Below are 17,835 nucleotides of genomic sequence, written 5' to 3' on the forward strand. Positions count from 1 at the left end.
GTTCCTCTCTAAAGCTTCCCCCTCTTGTTGCAGGTGTGCTGGTGTTCCTCTCTAAAGCTTCCCTCTCTTGTTTCAGGTGTGCTGATATATCTCTCTAAAGCTTCCCCCTCTCCTGTTCTTGTTGCAGGTGTGCTGTTGCTGACCTTCTCAGGGCCCCGGAGCACGCGGCTGACAGGGGACATGGGCTGGAGCTGTGAGGGGAGCAGGATTTCTCACGATGGGGCTGCGCTCCAGGACTAGTGCTGGAGGGGACAAGGGGCAGTCCCAGCAGACTCCCCCGGCTGGCGGCACAGCATCAGAGGCAGGGGACCGGGATGGGACCATGCTGCTGGCCCCCGGGCGGGACGACCCAAAAAGGCCTCAGCACGTGGGCTTCGGACTCCTGGCCAAGACCCCCCTCGACTATGAGAGGCCCCACAAGAGGAACAACATCCGCAAGAGGAAGGCCCAGAACCTGATCTATGATGCACTGGAGCGGCCCCGGGGATGGGCCCTGCTGTACCACGCCTTCGTGTGAGTAACTCAAAAAAGTCACATTCACAGGACAGAAACGAACCTTTCCTCAGTATTGAAATCAAGTTTGAAATTTTACTATCATGACACTAACACTAGTAAGGATTTATATGGCACAATAGAAGAAAGGATAAGTGAGTGAATGAGTTAGCAGAAGATCTAGTATTTTTGGTATTTCTATAAAAAGTTGAATCTGCCTTTATATAAATACACAGTTTACTAGTACTTTTTCTGCATAAATCGTAGTTTTTGCATAAACTCCCATGCAGGTGTAGTCTTGTGAGTGAGTTTGGGTCAGACACATAGGCATACGTAATAGTTTTGTGAGCTTTTGCCCTTCATTTATGTAGCAGAAAAAAGGTAACAAAACTGTGAATATGGTGATTATCACTGCCAGCATCCAGTTTATACGTTTGAGTTTGACTTCTATTGTGTCTGTACTGATGTCGAATAGATTGGTTTGTAGATTCTTAAAGGATTTATCTGCCCATGTGGTTTGTCAAATACCGGGCAAGCCCAAACTGAAATAATGACAACTAACCTTTGTGCAAAATATGGATTGGAAATGGGTGAATTTATTCTGTTCTAGAGTTCTGGCCTGAGTATTGTTGTGAGTAAGGATGAGCTATCGGTTTTATTTCTGTAGAAATTGGTATTGGTTCCATATTGAACATTTAGCCGATATTTTGCACAGATATTTTTCTTTGCCCCAGTCTGTGTGTCGATGTATCAGTCCCACTTTGTCCTCAGTGCATCAGATCTTGTAGTGATTCAAAATGGAAATAAGATAAATTATGCAAAATCTTAATATCGGTATCAGCCAATATCGGTTATGGAGCACAGCAGCAAAACAAATACTGGAAGTTGGCAACAAAAGCTGTATCAGAACATTCTTAGTAGTTGAAATATTTTTTGTTGCACAATATAGTTCTTTTCTATCAAAATGGTGGTCTTCTCTGTCCAGTGTCTTGGTCTGGAACATTTCGACTGGCTCCCGTTTCAGAACTCTGAATTTCAAACCAGGAAGAGCTCTTTTGTGTTTTTAAAATCACGAGACTCATTTGGACCTCATTCACTGAGCACTGCAGTTTTATAACACAACAGTGGACTTTTATTAAGTCCATATAGCATCATGTCATTTTAGATGAATATTACCATTTAAAATGTCCAAATTATATCATAATGATGCGTGGGCAGACTATAACTGTATATTAGACACAAGCACAATAGGTCTGCTTTAAATGTACTTCTCTCCTGAGTGCACCAGCAGCTCATTGTGACCTCTACTTACAGTATATAAACTCAGACATAACACATTTTCCCAACACATTATTCTAAGTTAAATAATGTGACATATAATGTGGCCTTTTTGTTCATTGTTTCTCAAATGTCGTTTAAATGACCATAATGTTGAAATTTTACATTTTCAATGGTACAGGAGTAGTAGATACTGGTACAAGCCTGGAGTGCCTCACGCGGTTGTCAGTGTGACAATAACAAAGATGTAAAATTCTATATTTTAATAATTTCACATTTACGTTGCATCTGAGTATAAGTTGCGCCCCCGACCAAAAGTGCGACTTATAGTCATAGTTAAATACGGTAGTTTTTTTTTTGCGTCTATAATGGGTCACAGAAGGCCATAATTCAAGCTTCTACAGATCAAATCAAATCATAATACAGAAATACAACAAAAAATGTCCAATTAGTACAAGGAAAAAGTACCCATGATAATTACTGGCTCCCAAAAAATTGGTCTAGTGTTTATTGTGACAGGCCCGTATGTGGCTTGTGTTGGCGCGCGCCTCTCTGTATGCACACTGTGTACATACATGCTACATACACATTACATACAAACTGTGAGGGCGTGAACCAACAGCGGGACTCCTCTCTGCTACATCAGGGTCTCCAGCTGGCTCTGTACATAGCACACTCTAATGTTATACTGTAAGCAGATTTCACAATGTGTTATTCATCCCCATGGGGAAAATCTTTACATACAACAGCACTATATGCAGAGCAAACTTGTATGTAATTATGTACATAAGACTTCTCTATCATGCGCACTTGTTTCTGGTACTGCCTTGTGATTAGTAAAGGTTCTCAAGATGTTGCAAATAACAGCAACAAAATGTTTCCAAAATTGTTGATTGAAATGACTGAGAAGTGCCATCACCAAGAAAGCACAATGTAGGAGCAATTATGGCAACAGTGGGCGGGGCAATAGAGCTCAGAATTGTGACGTCACATCTCATAGAATTTCCAGTCAGCCTAATGTTAAACCAATAGAGATGCTAAATACTGGCTTTAGCATTCATTCAAATGTTGTCTGACACTATAGAGTGAAACGTGTTTACCACAGCGACCCAGCAGCTCATCGGGTTGTTCCGCCTTGCACGATTGTTTACTTTGAACTCAACCATTACTGTGAAAAGCCGCAATGTTTTTTGGCAGCAGTGCAAAACGCCCATTAGCAAAAACAATGTAAAAAGTTCACAATTTAAATCTGTCCTGGGAAAGACCAAAATAGGCAGTTTTTATGCAGAATAAGACAGGAGATTTTGTAGTTGAGAAAAATGATTGTTCTTAAAGGCCTTGTTCATGATTTTGTCCCATGTCTTTGAGCTCACGGTAATTGCTATATGGACTTTGTGTTCAAGTGAAGAGCTTTTAGGTATTTTTGTTGTAATACGATAAGATTTGAGGCATAGAAAGGTGAATAAGTCACTTCTATGGCTAAGTATTGGTTGATTCTGGTGTTTATGTGTTGCAGCTCTGGCCTTTTGAATGATACTGTCTATTTAAAAATGCTTTACTGGGATTATCTTGGTTTAGTGTTTTTCTATTAGTTTCGTAAAGCTGTTTCAATATTATCGTTTATTGTAGTATCTCTCTAACAATATACCGTGCCTCCAAATGTGTTATCATGACAGGTCTAGTCTTACCTGAGTACTGATATACACTGTATAAGCAGCTCTTGAGCCTGCTGTGTGCCGAAAACCCTTTTCTTGCCCGATAATCAGGAAGTGTGTATTAGCATGCTAGTCACTGTTGATTGCAAAACTCCGCTCTGGCCTCTGAAAGTTGTGAAAAGCGCTTATAAACTCATCGTGGTGAATGATTAGGACGCTCGGAACGCATAAGGTAAGTGAGGAATAACTTTGGACCATTGCAAACCTTTTACTAGTTCTGTTTTTCACGTTTTTAAGATGGTAAAACTCGTATCAGCGTAGTGAATATCAGCAGCAGTGTGTCTGTGTGTGTCCGTGTGTGTGTGTTGGACTGCACCTGTACAGCAGTGCCACTGTTTGGATGAGTTCTAAGCTTGGACGTTCACACTTGTCTCTGCTGCCAGTGACAGAACAAAGAACAGATGCTCGTCTCCAACACAAACACTGACCTTTACAAGAAGCACCGGCTCTACAGATAACTGAGAGAGCACACTCCAAACAGCTCACACTAACCTGCACGGAGACATATGTTTCAACACAGTGCTCACGGGACATCACTACATTATTATTTGCTGTTAAATTGTCGGATTGCAGATGTTTGGACCTGGTTTATGGTTAATATCTTTGTAATTACTGGGTCTATCCACTTGAAACAAAAACTGGCACTCAGCTCCCGGCTCTTGGCTCTCGAGTCTCGGCTCATGATTCTTCTCTGTCTGAGTCACGGTGCATCCTCGTGTGTCGCGTGTGACATGTGAGCGCTTCACCATCAGTCCACACTCTGCAATATGTCTCTCCATCTGGACCTGTGTTAGACCAGGAGCACAGGGAGGAGAGAGACAGACCGGAGGGAGAGGAGAGAGAGAGAGAGATTTGTCCCTCCATCTGGACCTGTGTTGGAGCAGGAGCACAGGGAGGAGAGGAGGAGAGGGAGGGGGGAGGGAGACGGAGGGGGAGACAAAGAGGGAGAAGAGGGAAAAGAGAGAGAGAAGGAGGAGAGAATTAGAGATATGTCCCTCTGTCTGGACTTGTCCGTTTCCAACCCAGGAGCACAGGGAGGAGAGAGAGAGAGAGAAGAGAGAGAGGAAGAGAGAGAGAGAGAACAAAGAGAGAGGGAGAGATTTGTTCCTCCATCTGGAACTGTGTTAGACCAGGAGCAGAGGGAGGAGAGAGGTGGAGAGGAGAGAGAGCTGGAAGAGAGAGGAGGACATATAACCTTCCATCTGGACCTGTGTTAGACCAGGAGCACAAAGAGGAGAGAGAAGGAGAGAGGTAGAGAGACGGAGGGATGGGGAGGAGGGAGAGGGAGAGGAGGGGGAGGAGAGAGGGAGCGATTTGTCCCTCCATCTGCACTAGTGTCAGACCAGGAGCACAGAGAGCAGAGGGAAGGAGGGAGGGAGAGGAGGAAGAGGGGAGAGAGGGAGAGAGGGAGAAAGGGGAGAGAGAGGAAGGGGCAAGAGGGAGAGAAGAGAGGTGAAAGGGATAGAGATGGAGAAAGAGAGAGGAGGGAGGTACTGGAGCAAGATAGATAGATAAAAAGAGAGAGAGAAAGAGAGAGAGAATACTATGGAGGAAAGCAGTATATTTTTAAATGTGTATATAATTACTGGGCTTAACATATGAAACCAAAACTGTAACAAGGTTGTGTTGAAGACACAAACATTTGTGAATGAACAAAAATATAACTAGCAAGTTTTTTATGAGGGGACAGCACTGCAACATGGGTCCAAAGGTCAGTTAGCAGAATGTGGGTTGGTGCAGAGGGCACAGAGGTCACAGGGTCACAATGGGTTATGCTGGGGTCACACAGATTGCTAAGGTCGTTAATATCATCTGTTCGCACATCGCCCCAGCTACTCAATCACTCCACTGTAGGGCTGCAAGATGAATAGTCACAAAATCACAATCTCATTGGTTTGCAAATCACAAAGATTACAATTATTTATTTATGTTTTACAAAGAACAAAACATCCTGTTCCTTATTGTGTAAAGAAATGTTAACCCAGGAGGGTTTTTTTTAGATCTGTACAAACAAGTTCTAAATGTCCCTGTGTGTCAGATGCCCTCCCTGTGTTTCCATGGGGTCTTATTCTGTGTAAAAGCAGAGAATTTTAGTTGTAGGATCTGGCAACAAAAAGTGAGCATTTCATTCTGCATTCTGATTGGAGAATCAGCTTGAGTAACAAAATACAAAATGTAAACATAAACAACCTTTACATTAGGTTATACATTTTTAAATTTTAGACAAAGTAGTATTAGTTTGTTTCGTGTATATGAATTAAAAATCTGTATTCTATTTATGAGAGCAGGAGCTGTCCATGGTGCTGGAACAGGACTGTTAAGAGTGCAGAGGAGTGTTTAGACTCTGGGTTCATTTATTAAGGAACATTCACCAGTTGTTTAAAGAGGGGTGTTTTACTTCTATGGGGTATTACCTGCTAATGCTGAAAAAGCTATACTCAATGAAACCAGTGTATTAACATGTTTTATAAGTTTCACTTTAATTTTTATTTATTTTATTTATTTATTTATTTATTGCGGACAGTGCATGTTGACCAACAGTAACTGTTTAACATGCCAGAATTAGCCAAGAGGCTAGTTTTCATCTGTTGTCTATTGCCATGATGTACAGATGGCTCCTTGCAAATTTAAATAATTTACAGAGGACACATAGAATAAAATAAAAATAAATGTGCTTTGAGTCTGCCCTTCCTCTGCTCTCCACGCTAAATCACTCCCCATTCAGAGCGCTATCACAACACATTGAGTGTGCATCACATTAATGAAACTGCTGCACATCGCATCAGATTTGTCAAGTTGTTTTGTACAATTTTGTATCTTTGGGAGAGATCACTAAAATACTCAAACATGCATGGATGTCATCTGAAATCTCTTCTGGCATATTTTTGATGAGGGAACAATGTCATAACATGGTAAAACGCTAAAAAAAAAAAAAAAGATTTTGTATAAAACCCCCTATTTAAATAAAACTGTAAACAATAGGTGTTTCAGTTTCAGTGCAATTAGTTCCTCCCTTTAGACAGATATAAAGCAGTTTCTACCAGTAATCTGATCAGAACTGAAGAAGTAACTTGGATGAGCAGTGAGACGTCTTCACTCCTACAACTTTTTTGTCCAGTTGACAGATATTATAAGTTTTCTTCTACTATGGAAACCCTTTAAGACACCCAAAACGTTTTACAGTGTGCTATTCATTCAATCAACACTTGCGCTGCCAAACTGTACCATTAGCCCCTCTGACCACCACCAACACTCATACACCATTTTCACACTAGCCAAATTAGTGGGTGAAGTGTCTTGCCTAAGGACACAACAACAGTTTGCAGTAGTGACTGCTGCCCCACTGAGGCACGTGGTATTCCCAGCGGTCTCTCATCCAAGTACTAACCAGGCCCAGCCCTACTGAGCTTCTGAGATCTGATCATCAAATCTTTATCTTCCTCCAGCTGACCATTCATGTTGGTGTGAGGGGGCTTAACCAGGGCGTAGGGTGTAACACGCGGGGTGTAGGGTTTCTGTGGCCTTAACGCAGTCCCTCTGGTCAAACAGTCAAACAGATGAATGGCAGAGCTGTAAATGAGGCTCACCACAGAGTCCATTAGCCGCTAACGTGGCTAACTGACTGCATAGGCTTTTACTGGCTCTGCATACACACACACAGACACACACACACACCGACACCCCCCCCCCCCACACACAGACACACAGACACACAGACACACAGACACACAGACGCACACACGGACTCTTGATCACAAGACTTGATACAGCATTAGTCTTAAAGGGGACAACATCACTGGACTTATGCTCCTTTGGGATTAATACACTTTTTCTCTGTGTGTCAACATCATCAACTAAACATCATCAAATAAAGGATTTCTAAATTTGTCATAAAATGGACAATACAACAAAAAATTAGCTTCACGTTACACTTCTCCCAACTCACATAGACCACAAAGACTTTATTGAGAAAACCTCCCTGTTTCTAAGGCCAGAGGAAGGATCCCTGTCGCAACTGTGCCATCAATAATCTTTGTTTCGTGCTCATATTTGCTCTGATATAAAATTCAGTCTTAAACGTATCTTTTAATTGAATATATGTTCGCAACTTGGGTTTAGCCAAGATCACATTCAGCCACTGCTCTTCATAATTGGACACCAGTTTTGCTCTTATTCTGTTAACGCTGCATGGCAAATGATTATGAAATAAATGCTGAATGGAAGCGGTGAGTTTAGGCCTTTCGATTGCTAGATAATAATTACGGAAATACCTGTATGTCACATCTGCTGCCCCTGTCCCACTGTATATGTAAATGCACATAGCTAACCCGCTAGCCGTCGCGTTTCAAATACAAACTGATCATGGGCTTGCTTTTGGCTCCATCGACTCTGGCTTCAATTCACTTTACATAAGAAAGCTGTCGCCCCTGTCTCTGTAACTGCTGCTGTCAGCCTCGTCATTTTGGTCTTAAAAGTGTGTGTATTAACCAGCTCTACGTGATCCAGGTATTTTTATTTTGCTATTGTGTTCGTAACTCAAGATATGAACATAAGAGACAGATCAGGCGCCTTTTTTCCCCGAGGTCGCTCCCGCAACCGTTAGCAACAGGTTTGATTGACAGGAGGAGTGCGCAGCGTGCCCCGATTTTTTAGAATGTTTTGATCTGCACTTCAGCACGTTGCTCCCTCTCCGCTTCAGCAAATGTGGAGCGATGTGGACTTCAGGTAAGTGTATTTCCCACAATGCATTTCACTGTTGTACCTAAGCCTGTCACGATAACAAATTTTGAAGTTTGATATATTGCTGAAGTAAATATAGACGATAAACGATAATACTGAAACTATTTAGAATTGATGCCACTGATGCAATAACCACAAAAAAACTTTTCTAAATCTACAATATTGTTTAAAAGCCTGCGGTTGCAATAAATAAACAGCAGAATAAAACACTTTAGTGCTTAATTTGCATCTGTAATGAGTCACAGAAGTTATTAAATCAACCTTCTACAGCTCAAATCTTATTATACAGCCAAAAAATAACCAAAAATACCCTGTACTGCAAAGACTGTCCAAGTAACACCACTGTGAAAACGTTAGCACACATCTTACTTGTTTATGGTTTTCTGATTAATTAAACCATACTTTAACAACGTCGCTGACAGCTTGGAGGCAGCTCGGATGTTTACACTTCCACGCGCACTACGCCAGTCCTCTGAATGGTGTGGGTATTGGGTACAAAATAATAACATATATTTAGTTTTTATTTGATTTTTACTGTCTTAAAAACATGAAACACTTGCGGAAACCAGAGCGGAGTTTTTTTGTTGTCATGGTAACCCTAACAACAACTAACGCACACTTCCTGATTCTGGGCCAATACAGTTCTTTATAATTAGATGCAGACAGTACACAGCAGAGTTTGACCTTAAAAGCTGCTTATACAATATATCTGTACTACGCCAAGACACACTTAGGCGACAGTTGGTGGAGTAGTCACACCCACTGACCAACAGGTGGCGGTGCAATTCCAGCTCCCATAGATGAATGCTGTCGTTGTGTTTTCGGGCAAGACTCTTAACCCCCTCTTGAGACTGGTGTATGACTGTCTGTGTGAGTGGGTGAGTGTTTCCTTGATGTAAAGTTCTTTGAGTGTCTTGCGTACTGGCCCTTTAATTATGTTTTAGTGCGATGAGTAGTCTAACCTCTCATATGCACTTTAACTTTTTCCTGTCCGACGTCATATAGTGACAAACACATGTATTAAATTATATATAGGTCAGTATTATTATATTAAGTGTTGTTTATCGTTGTGTCTACTCATTATGCTCTGCTCTGAGTCTCCTCTGACTCAGTTCACACAGAGGCCTGAGTACTTACTGTGTCTAGACTTAATTTTTGCATGGGTCCATTAACCCTTTCCTGGCATTGATCAGGTTTAGTCCTGGTCTAATTCTCACTTGGTCCTGGTCTAATTCTAGTCTTGACTGAGCTCATGGTTTATGTTGCTTAAAGTTATATGCTAATTTTGTATTGATTTATAGATTAAGTAATGATCTAGTGCAGTCCTGGTTTAGACCTAGTTAGATCCTGGTTTAGTCCTGGTTAAAGGCCCTGTACACGTGTATTTGAACAAAATGCGTCTTGTCCCAGTATAGATACATTGCATACGCAGCTCTTAAAGAAAAAAGAAAGAAGACCTCTGTGTACTGCTGCTTTTAACTATAAAGCGTGAAGAGACTTGTGAAGTGCACTGTTAGCATGCTAGTTGTTGTTAGGATTACTGTTGTGGCCTCTGAAAGTTGTGAAGTGCTTATAAACTCATCGTGGTGAAGAATTAGGATGTTAAGAATGCACAAGTTGCTTAAAATGTAAAACATAAATAAATAAATAAATACGGGTATCATCGATCATAACTACAGCAGACACAAGCACAATATGTCTTCTTTAAGCCAGCGCATTGATGTCCTTGGTTATTCTTTGAGTAATAGCTTCCTCCTGGCCTGATGAAAGTCTGGCATAATCCTGTCTTATACTTGGTTTATTGATAAGATGTGTTTTTATTCTTGATAAAAAATACATATCTCATATTCTAGAAAAAATCTTATATCCCATTAAATTACAGAAAATAAATTGTTCAAGCAACATAATTGATAACAGGTTAATTTAAAACCCATCACTATTCAGTCTATGAAAAAGTAGGTTGGTCATTGCTATGTGTCAGAGGAGAACAAATGTATAAGGAACTACTTGATCGACTGCCTGATGAACTTTGATATGGGAACTTTTAATACAATATCTCATGATTGTCTGTTTAAAAACTGGCCGCACTGAAACTAAAATGGGGGAAAAAAATTGGTTGTTTTGCTTCCCAAAAATCTGTGCAAAAAGTACAGAGAGATTTGCCAGGCAAGTAGATTTGGCCTAGCAAGCACCATGGTTGCTAGGTAACAGTTAGCGACCATGGTTTAAAATTTTACTTCCCGATTTCCAACCAGGAAGTAAAATTTGAAACCTAACTGTATTTTTTTTCTTTTTTGTTTTTCTTTTTTTGTTTTAAAGCAATCCTTAAATATAATGATCTTAAGTGTGCTTTAGTAAAATTAGTAGTCCAACCTGTCATAGGCGCTAACAAGACACATTTTAATTCCCGGTGTTATTGGGGCTCATCCTGTGCCCTGCTTTATTCACATCTAACCCTGTGGGAAAAGCAGGTGTACCAGCCAGTGCACCGGTCACTGCAGGCTCTGACATGGATCACATCTGACACATAGACTTCAGACACAGAACAGCCTCAGGCTACAGGGGCCCCGGGGACAAGGGGCGGAGCCTGTGGGGCCAAAGTACTGAGGAAGTAAAGTCTACAAGACTATTTCAGCATTGGGCAAACAGGGAATCAGGAATTTGTGTAAAAATGATACAAAATGCTCTGTATTCTTAAAGTTCTAGATGATATTGTTTGCTCTATTAGTGTAACATCCTCACTGTGAGCAGGCTCTTCACAGCTCTGACCTGTAACTTGGCCTGGTGGCACTTCCTGCTTGTTTCCATGGAGATACATACAAGTTAAACAAAGGAAGTAAAAGTCAAACAAATCAATCATTATATTTGGCAAATTTTATATTCGCAAAAGTAAATTGTCTTCTATGTAACGATAACGATTTAATGTTGAAAATCAAATTCCATAGTAATTTTTTGTTTTTGGTATCTGTATTGAGTATTGAGTCTATTCCATAATAATGAAATCGAGCTTGCAGTTTATCATGACAACACTACTGACACATACTGTTTTAGCTGTAAATTATAATAGTATTGTTGTTATGAGGAACAGGAACGAGACCAGGCTCTGCACAGACTCTATCTTAGTGTTGGACTCAGGCCAGAACAACGGGTCATGGGCCACGTTTCCCAGCATGCCTCTGTGCTGTTAATGTCTGCAGTAATCAGAGCAGCTGCCTCATCATAAAAGTCATCATAAAAAGTGTTATAATTCTGCCCCAAGTCGCAAACGCTTACCACCTGCTACACTAACAGGGGCTTGTGCAGGTCTGCAGGAGCGTCCAATCAGGAGCCAGCACAGGAGCCAAGAACAGAGGGCACACAGACAATAAAATCTGTGCAGGTTTTAAATAAAACATAAATAGTACATTTAAGTGTCCCCAGCACCGCACTGCAGTCACCCAAGGTCCTGACGGTACAAAAGAGCTCAAGTTTGTCAACGCGCAAGGGGTAATCAGCTCTGTGGAAACTAATGACCACCTATTATTTCATTTAAAATCAGAAACTTTATAAATGTTAAAAATGATTAAATCATTTCACAAACTATTACATTATAACAGGTTGGTTTGAACATTTACATTTTAAATTTCATAAACAGGTACAAGGTAAACATCTTCAAATCAAATACAACTTTTACTGATATAATTCTAATGCTGATTATTGTTAATGACAAAAACACTGGACATGATGGACATGTTTTTATGTTTAAATTATGTGTGGTTCTTACAATGATTATTCAAGCAAAAAGCAGAATGAGCCTCACATGAGTTTCTCATTTATGTTGCCAGTTTCAACGCTGAAATCCAGTTGGTTTGAACCTAAAATGCCTCTCTCTGATTTGAATGGTCACTACTTAAACCCCAAACCCCCTGCAGTCATGAATCAGTGCTAGTGCAGCCTGTGCAGCTCAGTGAGTGAATTCTGGAGGTTCTGAGCTTTCACAGAGGATGTACAGAGGATGAGAAAAAAGTTATGTCCTCTATCTGCAGGCTCTGGCAACTCAGGTTCAGTTGTGATTGTGTTACTACATAGTCATTTTAAAAGTGTTACCACAGAGCTGCTAAGTTTCTCTTGTGCCTGTGTGGTCAGCCCAGCTTCAGCACCACAGACAGCTCCTGGTCCCTGACAATCCACACTCACTACTACTGCTGCAACTTCATTTATTTATATTACATTATGTTTGTTTTTTTGTTGTGACTATGGAAACAATTGTTTGACTATGGAAACAACACTGTGTCTAAGAATTATACATTTTATATACAATTTAACCTGATGGGCCCATATTATGCTATTTTCTGATCTATGTTATAATGTTGTTTCGTCATCACAGACAGACCTGGAGTCGTGTTTTGTTTCATTCACACGTTTAAAACAGAAATCCTGCATATTTAGGCTGAGTTCTTCTCTCAAACAGAATACAGAAAGTGCTCCATCCACCTTCACTAAAATCCTTTGGATAATTTTACCCCCAGAAATTCCTGTGTCTACTAAACAAAAGGTGAAAAGTAGCTGCTAACTTGAAAACTACCATGTCATGACATCACAATGTGAAACAGAACAGAGTGTTTTGAGCTTTGGAGATTTAGACAGACTAATTTAATACTGCCCCAGATCATGATATGATGATATGATTAGTGAAGTAGTCACCGTTAGTCAAGTTTAGTCATCCCTATAGACTGCACACAGAAGGCAACTGGGTGGCATAGTGGTCCTGCCTCACAGCAACAAGCTCCAAGGTTCAATTCCTGTGCTGTCTAGAACTGGTGTGTATGTGTGGAGTTTGCATGTTCTCCCTGTGTCTGCAGCTGTCCTCCAGCTAGTTTGCTTCTGTCTGACTTTTCTTATCAAATAGAGTTTATATTTTTTGCCTCCTTTTTGAAATTTGGGACCACCACAGTAAAGCAGTCGCACAGTGACTTGGTAGTTTAATGTTTTATGTCAGATGCCCTTCCTATTGCAATCAATCAGTCAACCAAATAATTGTGACTGCAGTGGGCATCTTACATGAGTAATATATTGTACAGTGTAACAGTACTCTTACTTGAGTAAAGGTTGCGGTTCTTCTTCCCATTGTGAGTAAGTTGTGACAAAAGCTTTATGTAAAAAATATGAAAAGATTTGTGTTTCTTGCACCGCTCCTTCAGATATGATTTTGTCTCAGATAGCATTTTGTGTCCATGCTTTGAAAACACCAGACTTTGAGCATTATTTTAAATGCTGTGCTTCAAATTACATTAACTTAAAATTATAAATCAGATTTTACCTCCCGACAGTTACTCTTTAAGATACTCTTACTTGACCAATACTTATACTGTTACCCGAGTGATTTCTTGGACCACTACTTTGTTTTTTCACTTGAGTAACATTAGTCTGAAGTACTATTACGCTCACTTGAGTACAATTTCCGGCTCCTCTGCCCACCTCTACCTAATTGTAAGTGTAGTGCAGTGATATTGTGAGCTGCAGAGATGGTACCATGAGTTTGTAGTTTGACTGGAGTGTCCACCTGCCTCTGCTCCATGGACCCTCCTCCCACACACTACACTTCCCACAATGCCGAGCGCTGACTCAGAGCTGCGTGGGGCTGGACTCTTTTAGCTCACTGCAGTAAAGAGGACACACTTCTCAGGCTTAGAATCTTTAGACTTAGAATCTGTAGACTGGTGCCACTGTGTGTATTTAGTCCATCTACTTACAGAACCATTATTCAGCCATTCAACTATTGGACTGTCTTAGATGGCAATGCTCCACTGTGTTTTTAAAGTTTGTCTTAAAGGTAGAACAGAGTGATTACTGTTTGAGAAAATAACAAAATATGCAGGGTTTGTGTGTTGAACGTGCGAATGATCATTGCCATTCCATGAATCCGTACCATCTACCTTCTTAGTTTTGTTCTTTTTGCTTATTTTTTTCTTTCTGGAGGTTTGTTGCAGTGATAGAAACAGCTGAAGCCTGGATCTCCACCTCCTCACACTTGGATGTCTGAACCACCTTGAGGGGTTTAGTGTTTGATTCTGTTGGTTTTGAGATCTCCTCTGGAACATCTTCATCGTCTTTCACTGGTTCTTCATCCTCAGGTGGATTCGATATTGTAACTTCCCATGATATCTCCGAAGTGTCCTGGACTTCTTTTACTTCAACTACTTCTTCTGTTTTCTGGTCATTTTCCTCACCATTTCAGGTTTGGAGGATTGGGATATCGAGTTCACACTTGAATCTTTGGCCGGCATAACATCAGCTACCATAACCAAACAAGTATCTTCAGTTTTTTGTAGTGTTGAGATGTCCACAAGATCAGTCTCCTCAGGTACTTTGACCTGCCCTGCTTTGTTTTGTTGCAGCAGCTGAAAAAACTGAGGAAACCACATAGACCATGATCCTTTGCTCAGTTTCAGTGCAGACAGCATGAAGAAATAATGGTTAGTAAGCGCTTAGTTGTTTGGATTATGACAGTAAAAAGGAACATTTCTGTAACCTATAGTGATAAGCCATGGTTGTTTATGTATGGAACAAAAGGTGAGCTAAAATGAACCACAAACCACTTCATTACAGGTTGGTTCTGTGCATATTTTGAGTTGTTTACTGTCACCAACCACAGTACACACAAGGGTCTGTGGTAAAGAGTACTTATTCCCAAACTTTGCTAAAATGCTCCAAACAACTGCAGCTTGTGAATAGTGCTTATAAACTCATCATGGTGAATACTTAGGACGCTAAGAATAACTTTTGGACCACTGCAAGCTATTTCAAATAAGTTTTTAAGATGGTAAAAATCAGGTACAGCCCTTACATGATATGTGACCAAGTTTCTTCTACCGCTGTTTTGAAATGTAGTTGAAATTATAAAAAAAAATACTGGAAAATATGACACAATGGTGCTATAGTTCGTGAATAAATGTGAGCCAGAAAGTCGCTGAGTCTGTGGGTTGCAGACGTGTATCTCGTGTGGAGTTTTTTGCAGTGTGGAGTGGAGCTCGCTAGCGTCAGGTTGCGGCTGACGGTGCATTAGCGCGTTCCCTTCGGCTCCTCTTCATCATTTATTCATGATTTACTCTGCTCTGGATCTCGGCTCACAACCAGCACCAAAAACACTTCCTGTATCCAGACCAGCGCGACATCTGCACATGCTAACCACAAAGTACATAACGGCAGAAAAGGCTGACTGTTTACTATATTCACAGTGAGGTCAGTTTCAAAAGGTTCCAAGAGCTGAGTTAGTCCTGGTCTAGTCTGAATTAGACCTTATTGTTAGTCCTGTTTACATCATGGTTTTGTCTAGATTTATTTGAAAAAGGTTTAGTCTGATTTAGTCCAGGTTAGACTGGGTCAGGTTAACCTTGCTTCAGTGCGGGTAAGGATAAATTCTGATTGTTAGTCTTGTAAGTCCTGGTTTAGTCTAGATTTGGTCCAAGTTTAATTATTTTGGTCCTGGTTAGATCTAGTTTAGTCCATGTTGAGATTGGGGGCTGTGATGGGGATGGTGGTCAGGGGCAGGTTGCTGGATGTCGGTCAGGGGTTAGCAGGTAGGGGGCTGGTTATCGGGACTAGGTGAGTCGTTGGCATCTAGGGGCCTGATGGTTGGGGACAGTAGTGGGATTGGTGGTGAAGGGCAGGTAGGGGAACAGTGGGGAGTGGTTATAGGGGTTTGGCAGATAGGGGGCCGGTGATCGGCGTGAGGTGGGGGAAAATTGTGGGGATGGTAGTCAGGGGCAGGTAGGGGGACAGTGCTGGGGCCGGTGGTCAGGGGAATGTTGGAAGGTTGGTGGTGGGATGATGGTGGGACGGTGGAGGACGATGGTGGGGGGGGGGTCGATTCCGAGCTAAATCTCTCTGATTGATGTGGAGCCATGTACGGCCTCTGTGAAGGACACAGCGGGGGACTGAGAGCTGCCCCACAAACTGCTGATTCCACTGATCTAGATTTAAGACCAGGGCCAAGACCCGAAACCAAGACCAGAGACAAGACCGGAGACAAGACCGGAGACAAGACCTGAGACAAGACCAGAGACACAGCCAGAGACACAGCCAGAGACAAGACCAGAACTAAAACTAGAGACAAGACTAGAGACAAGACTAGAGACAAGACCAGAGACGAGACCAGAACTAAGACTAGAGACAAGACTAGAGACAAGACTAGAGACAAGACCAGAGACGAGACCAGAACTAAGACTAGAGACAAGACTAGAGATGAGACCAGAGACAAGACCAGAGACAAGACCAGAGCCACAACCGGAGACAAGACGAGAGGCAAGACCAGAGACAAGACCAGAGACAAGACCAGAGACAAGACCAGAGACAAGACCAGAGACAAGACCAGAGACAAGACCACATACAAAATCAGAACCAAGACCAGAACCAAGAACAGAGACAAGACCAGAGGCAAGACCAGAGACAAGACTATAGACAAGACTAGAGACAAGACCAGAGACAAGTCCAGAGCCATGACCAAAGACGAAAACCAGAGATGAGACCAGAGCCAAGACCACAGACATGACCAGAGACAAAACTAGAGCCAAGACAAGAGCCACGGCCAGAAACAAGACCAGAGACAAGACTAGAGACGAGACCAGAACCAAGACCAGTACTAAGACCAGAGCCAAGACCAGAGATAAGACTAGAGACAACACCAGAGCCAAGACCAGAGACAAGACCAGAGACAAGACCACGTAAAATCACTGAAAAAAAACACCACAGCGAGAGGCACAGTGTGACACAGGAGTGAGGGCGGGGCTACTGCTCATCTTGAGGCCCCTGAGCTCCACATAATCAAGTTTATACTGATTTGTGAGAGCGCCACGAGCCACCCATTAGAGACAGCAAGCACTAACACAACTACTGTGAGAGGTGTACTGTAAAACACTACTGTGAGAGGTGTACTGTGAAACACTACTGTGAGAGGTGTACTGTGAAACACTACTGTGAGAGGTGTACTGTAAAACACTACTGTGAGAGGTGTACTGTGAAACACTACTGTGAGAGGTGTACTGTGAAACACTACTGTGAGAGGTGTACTGTGAAACACTACTGTGAGAGGTGTACTGTGAAAACACTACTCTAAGAGGTACACCGTGAGAACATGACACTGAAAACACTATTGCAAGAGGTAAGCCGTAAATACACTATTGCAATAAGTACGGCGTTACAACACTACTGCGAGAGGTACACCTTAAAAACAACACACTGAAAACACTACTGCAAGAGGTACACTGTAAAAGACTACTATCTGAAATATATTGCAAGAAACACTACTGAGAAGTTTACTGCAAAAGCAAAAAAAGCAAAAAAAAGTTCTGAGTACACTGCAAAAGACGAAAAAACTATACATAAATACACTGTAAATGTTGTAAAATGTTCACTAAAAAAGTAACATTTCTTAACTTTAGTTGTAGATCTTTTGACTTATTTCAAAATATATATTAAAGCAAAGTAAAAATATATTTACATTTAGTTGGTACAGTGCATGTTAATGACTGTACATTATACTTGCGCTAAACACGCCTGATTATACCATTGTCTCTGCATATAGAGACAATGGAGGCAAAGTGAAGTGTCTTGCCCAAGAGCACAATGACAG

At 41.4% G+C, this 17,835-nt stretch overlaps 1 protein-coding gene across 1 annotated transcript in view; it reads left to right on the top strand.

Moving 5' to 3' along the window:
* The first annotated feature begins 217 nt into the window (after positions 1–217).
* Positions 218–17,835, top strand: part of kcnq3 (potassium voltage-gated channel, KQT-like subfamily, member 3) — a 59,970-nt gene continuing 42,352 nt past the window's right edge. The window contains exon 1 of the mRNA XM_033981829.2: positions 218–513. Within this exon, the coding sequence (XP_033837720.1) occupies positions 218–513 (296 nt within the window). The remainder of the gene's footprint in view (positions 514–17,835) is intronic.

The sequence above is a fragment of the Periophthalmus magnuspinnatus genome, chromosome 17 (assembly GCF_009829125.3).
Source record: "Periophthalmus magnuspinnatus isolate fPerMag1 chromosome 17, fPerMag1.2.pri, whole genome shotgun sequence".
In the NCBI taxonomy this organism is placed as follows: domain Eukaryota; kingdom Metazoa; phylum Chordata; class Actinopteri; order Gobiiformes; family Gobiidae; genus Periophthalmus; species Periophthalmus magnuspinnatus.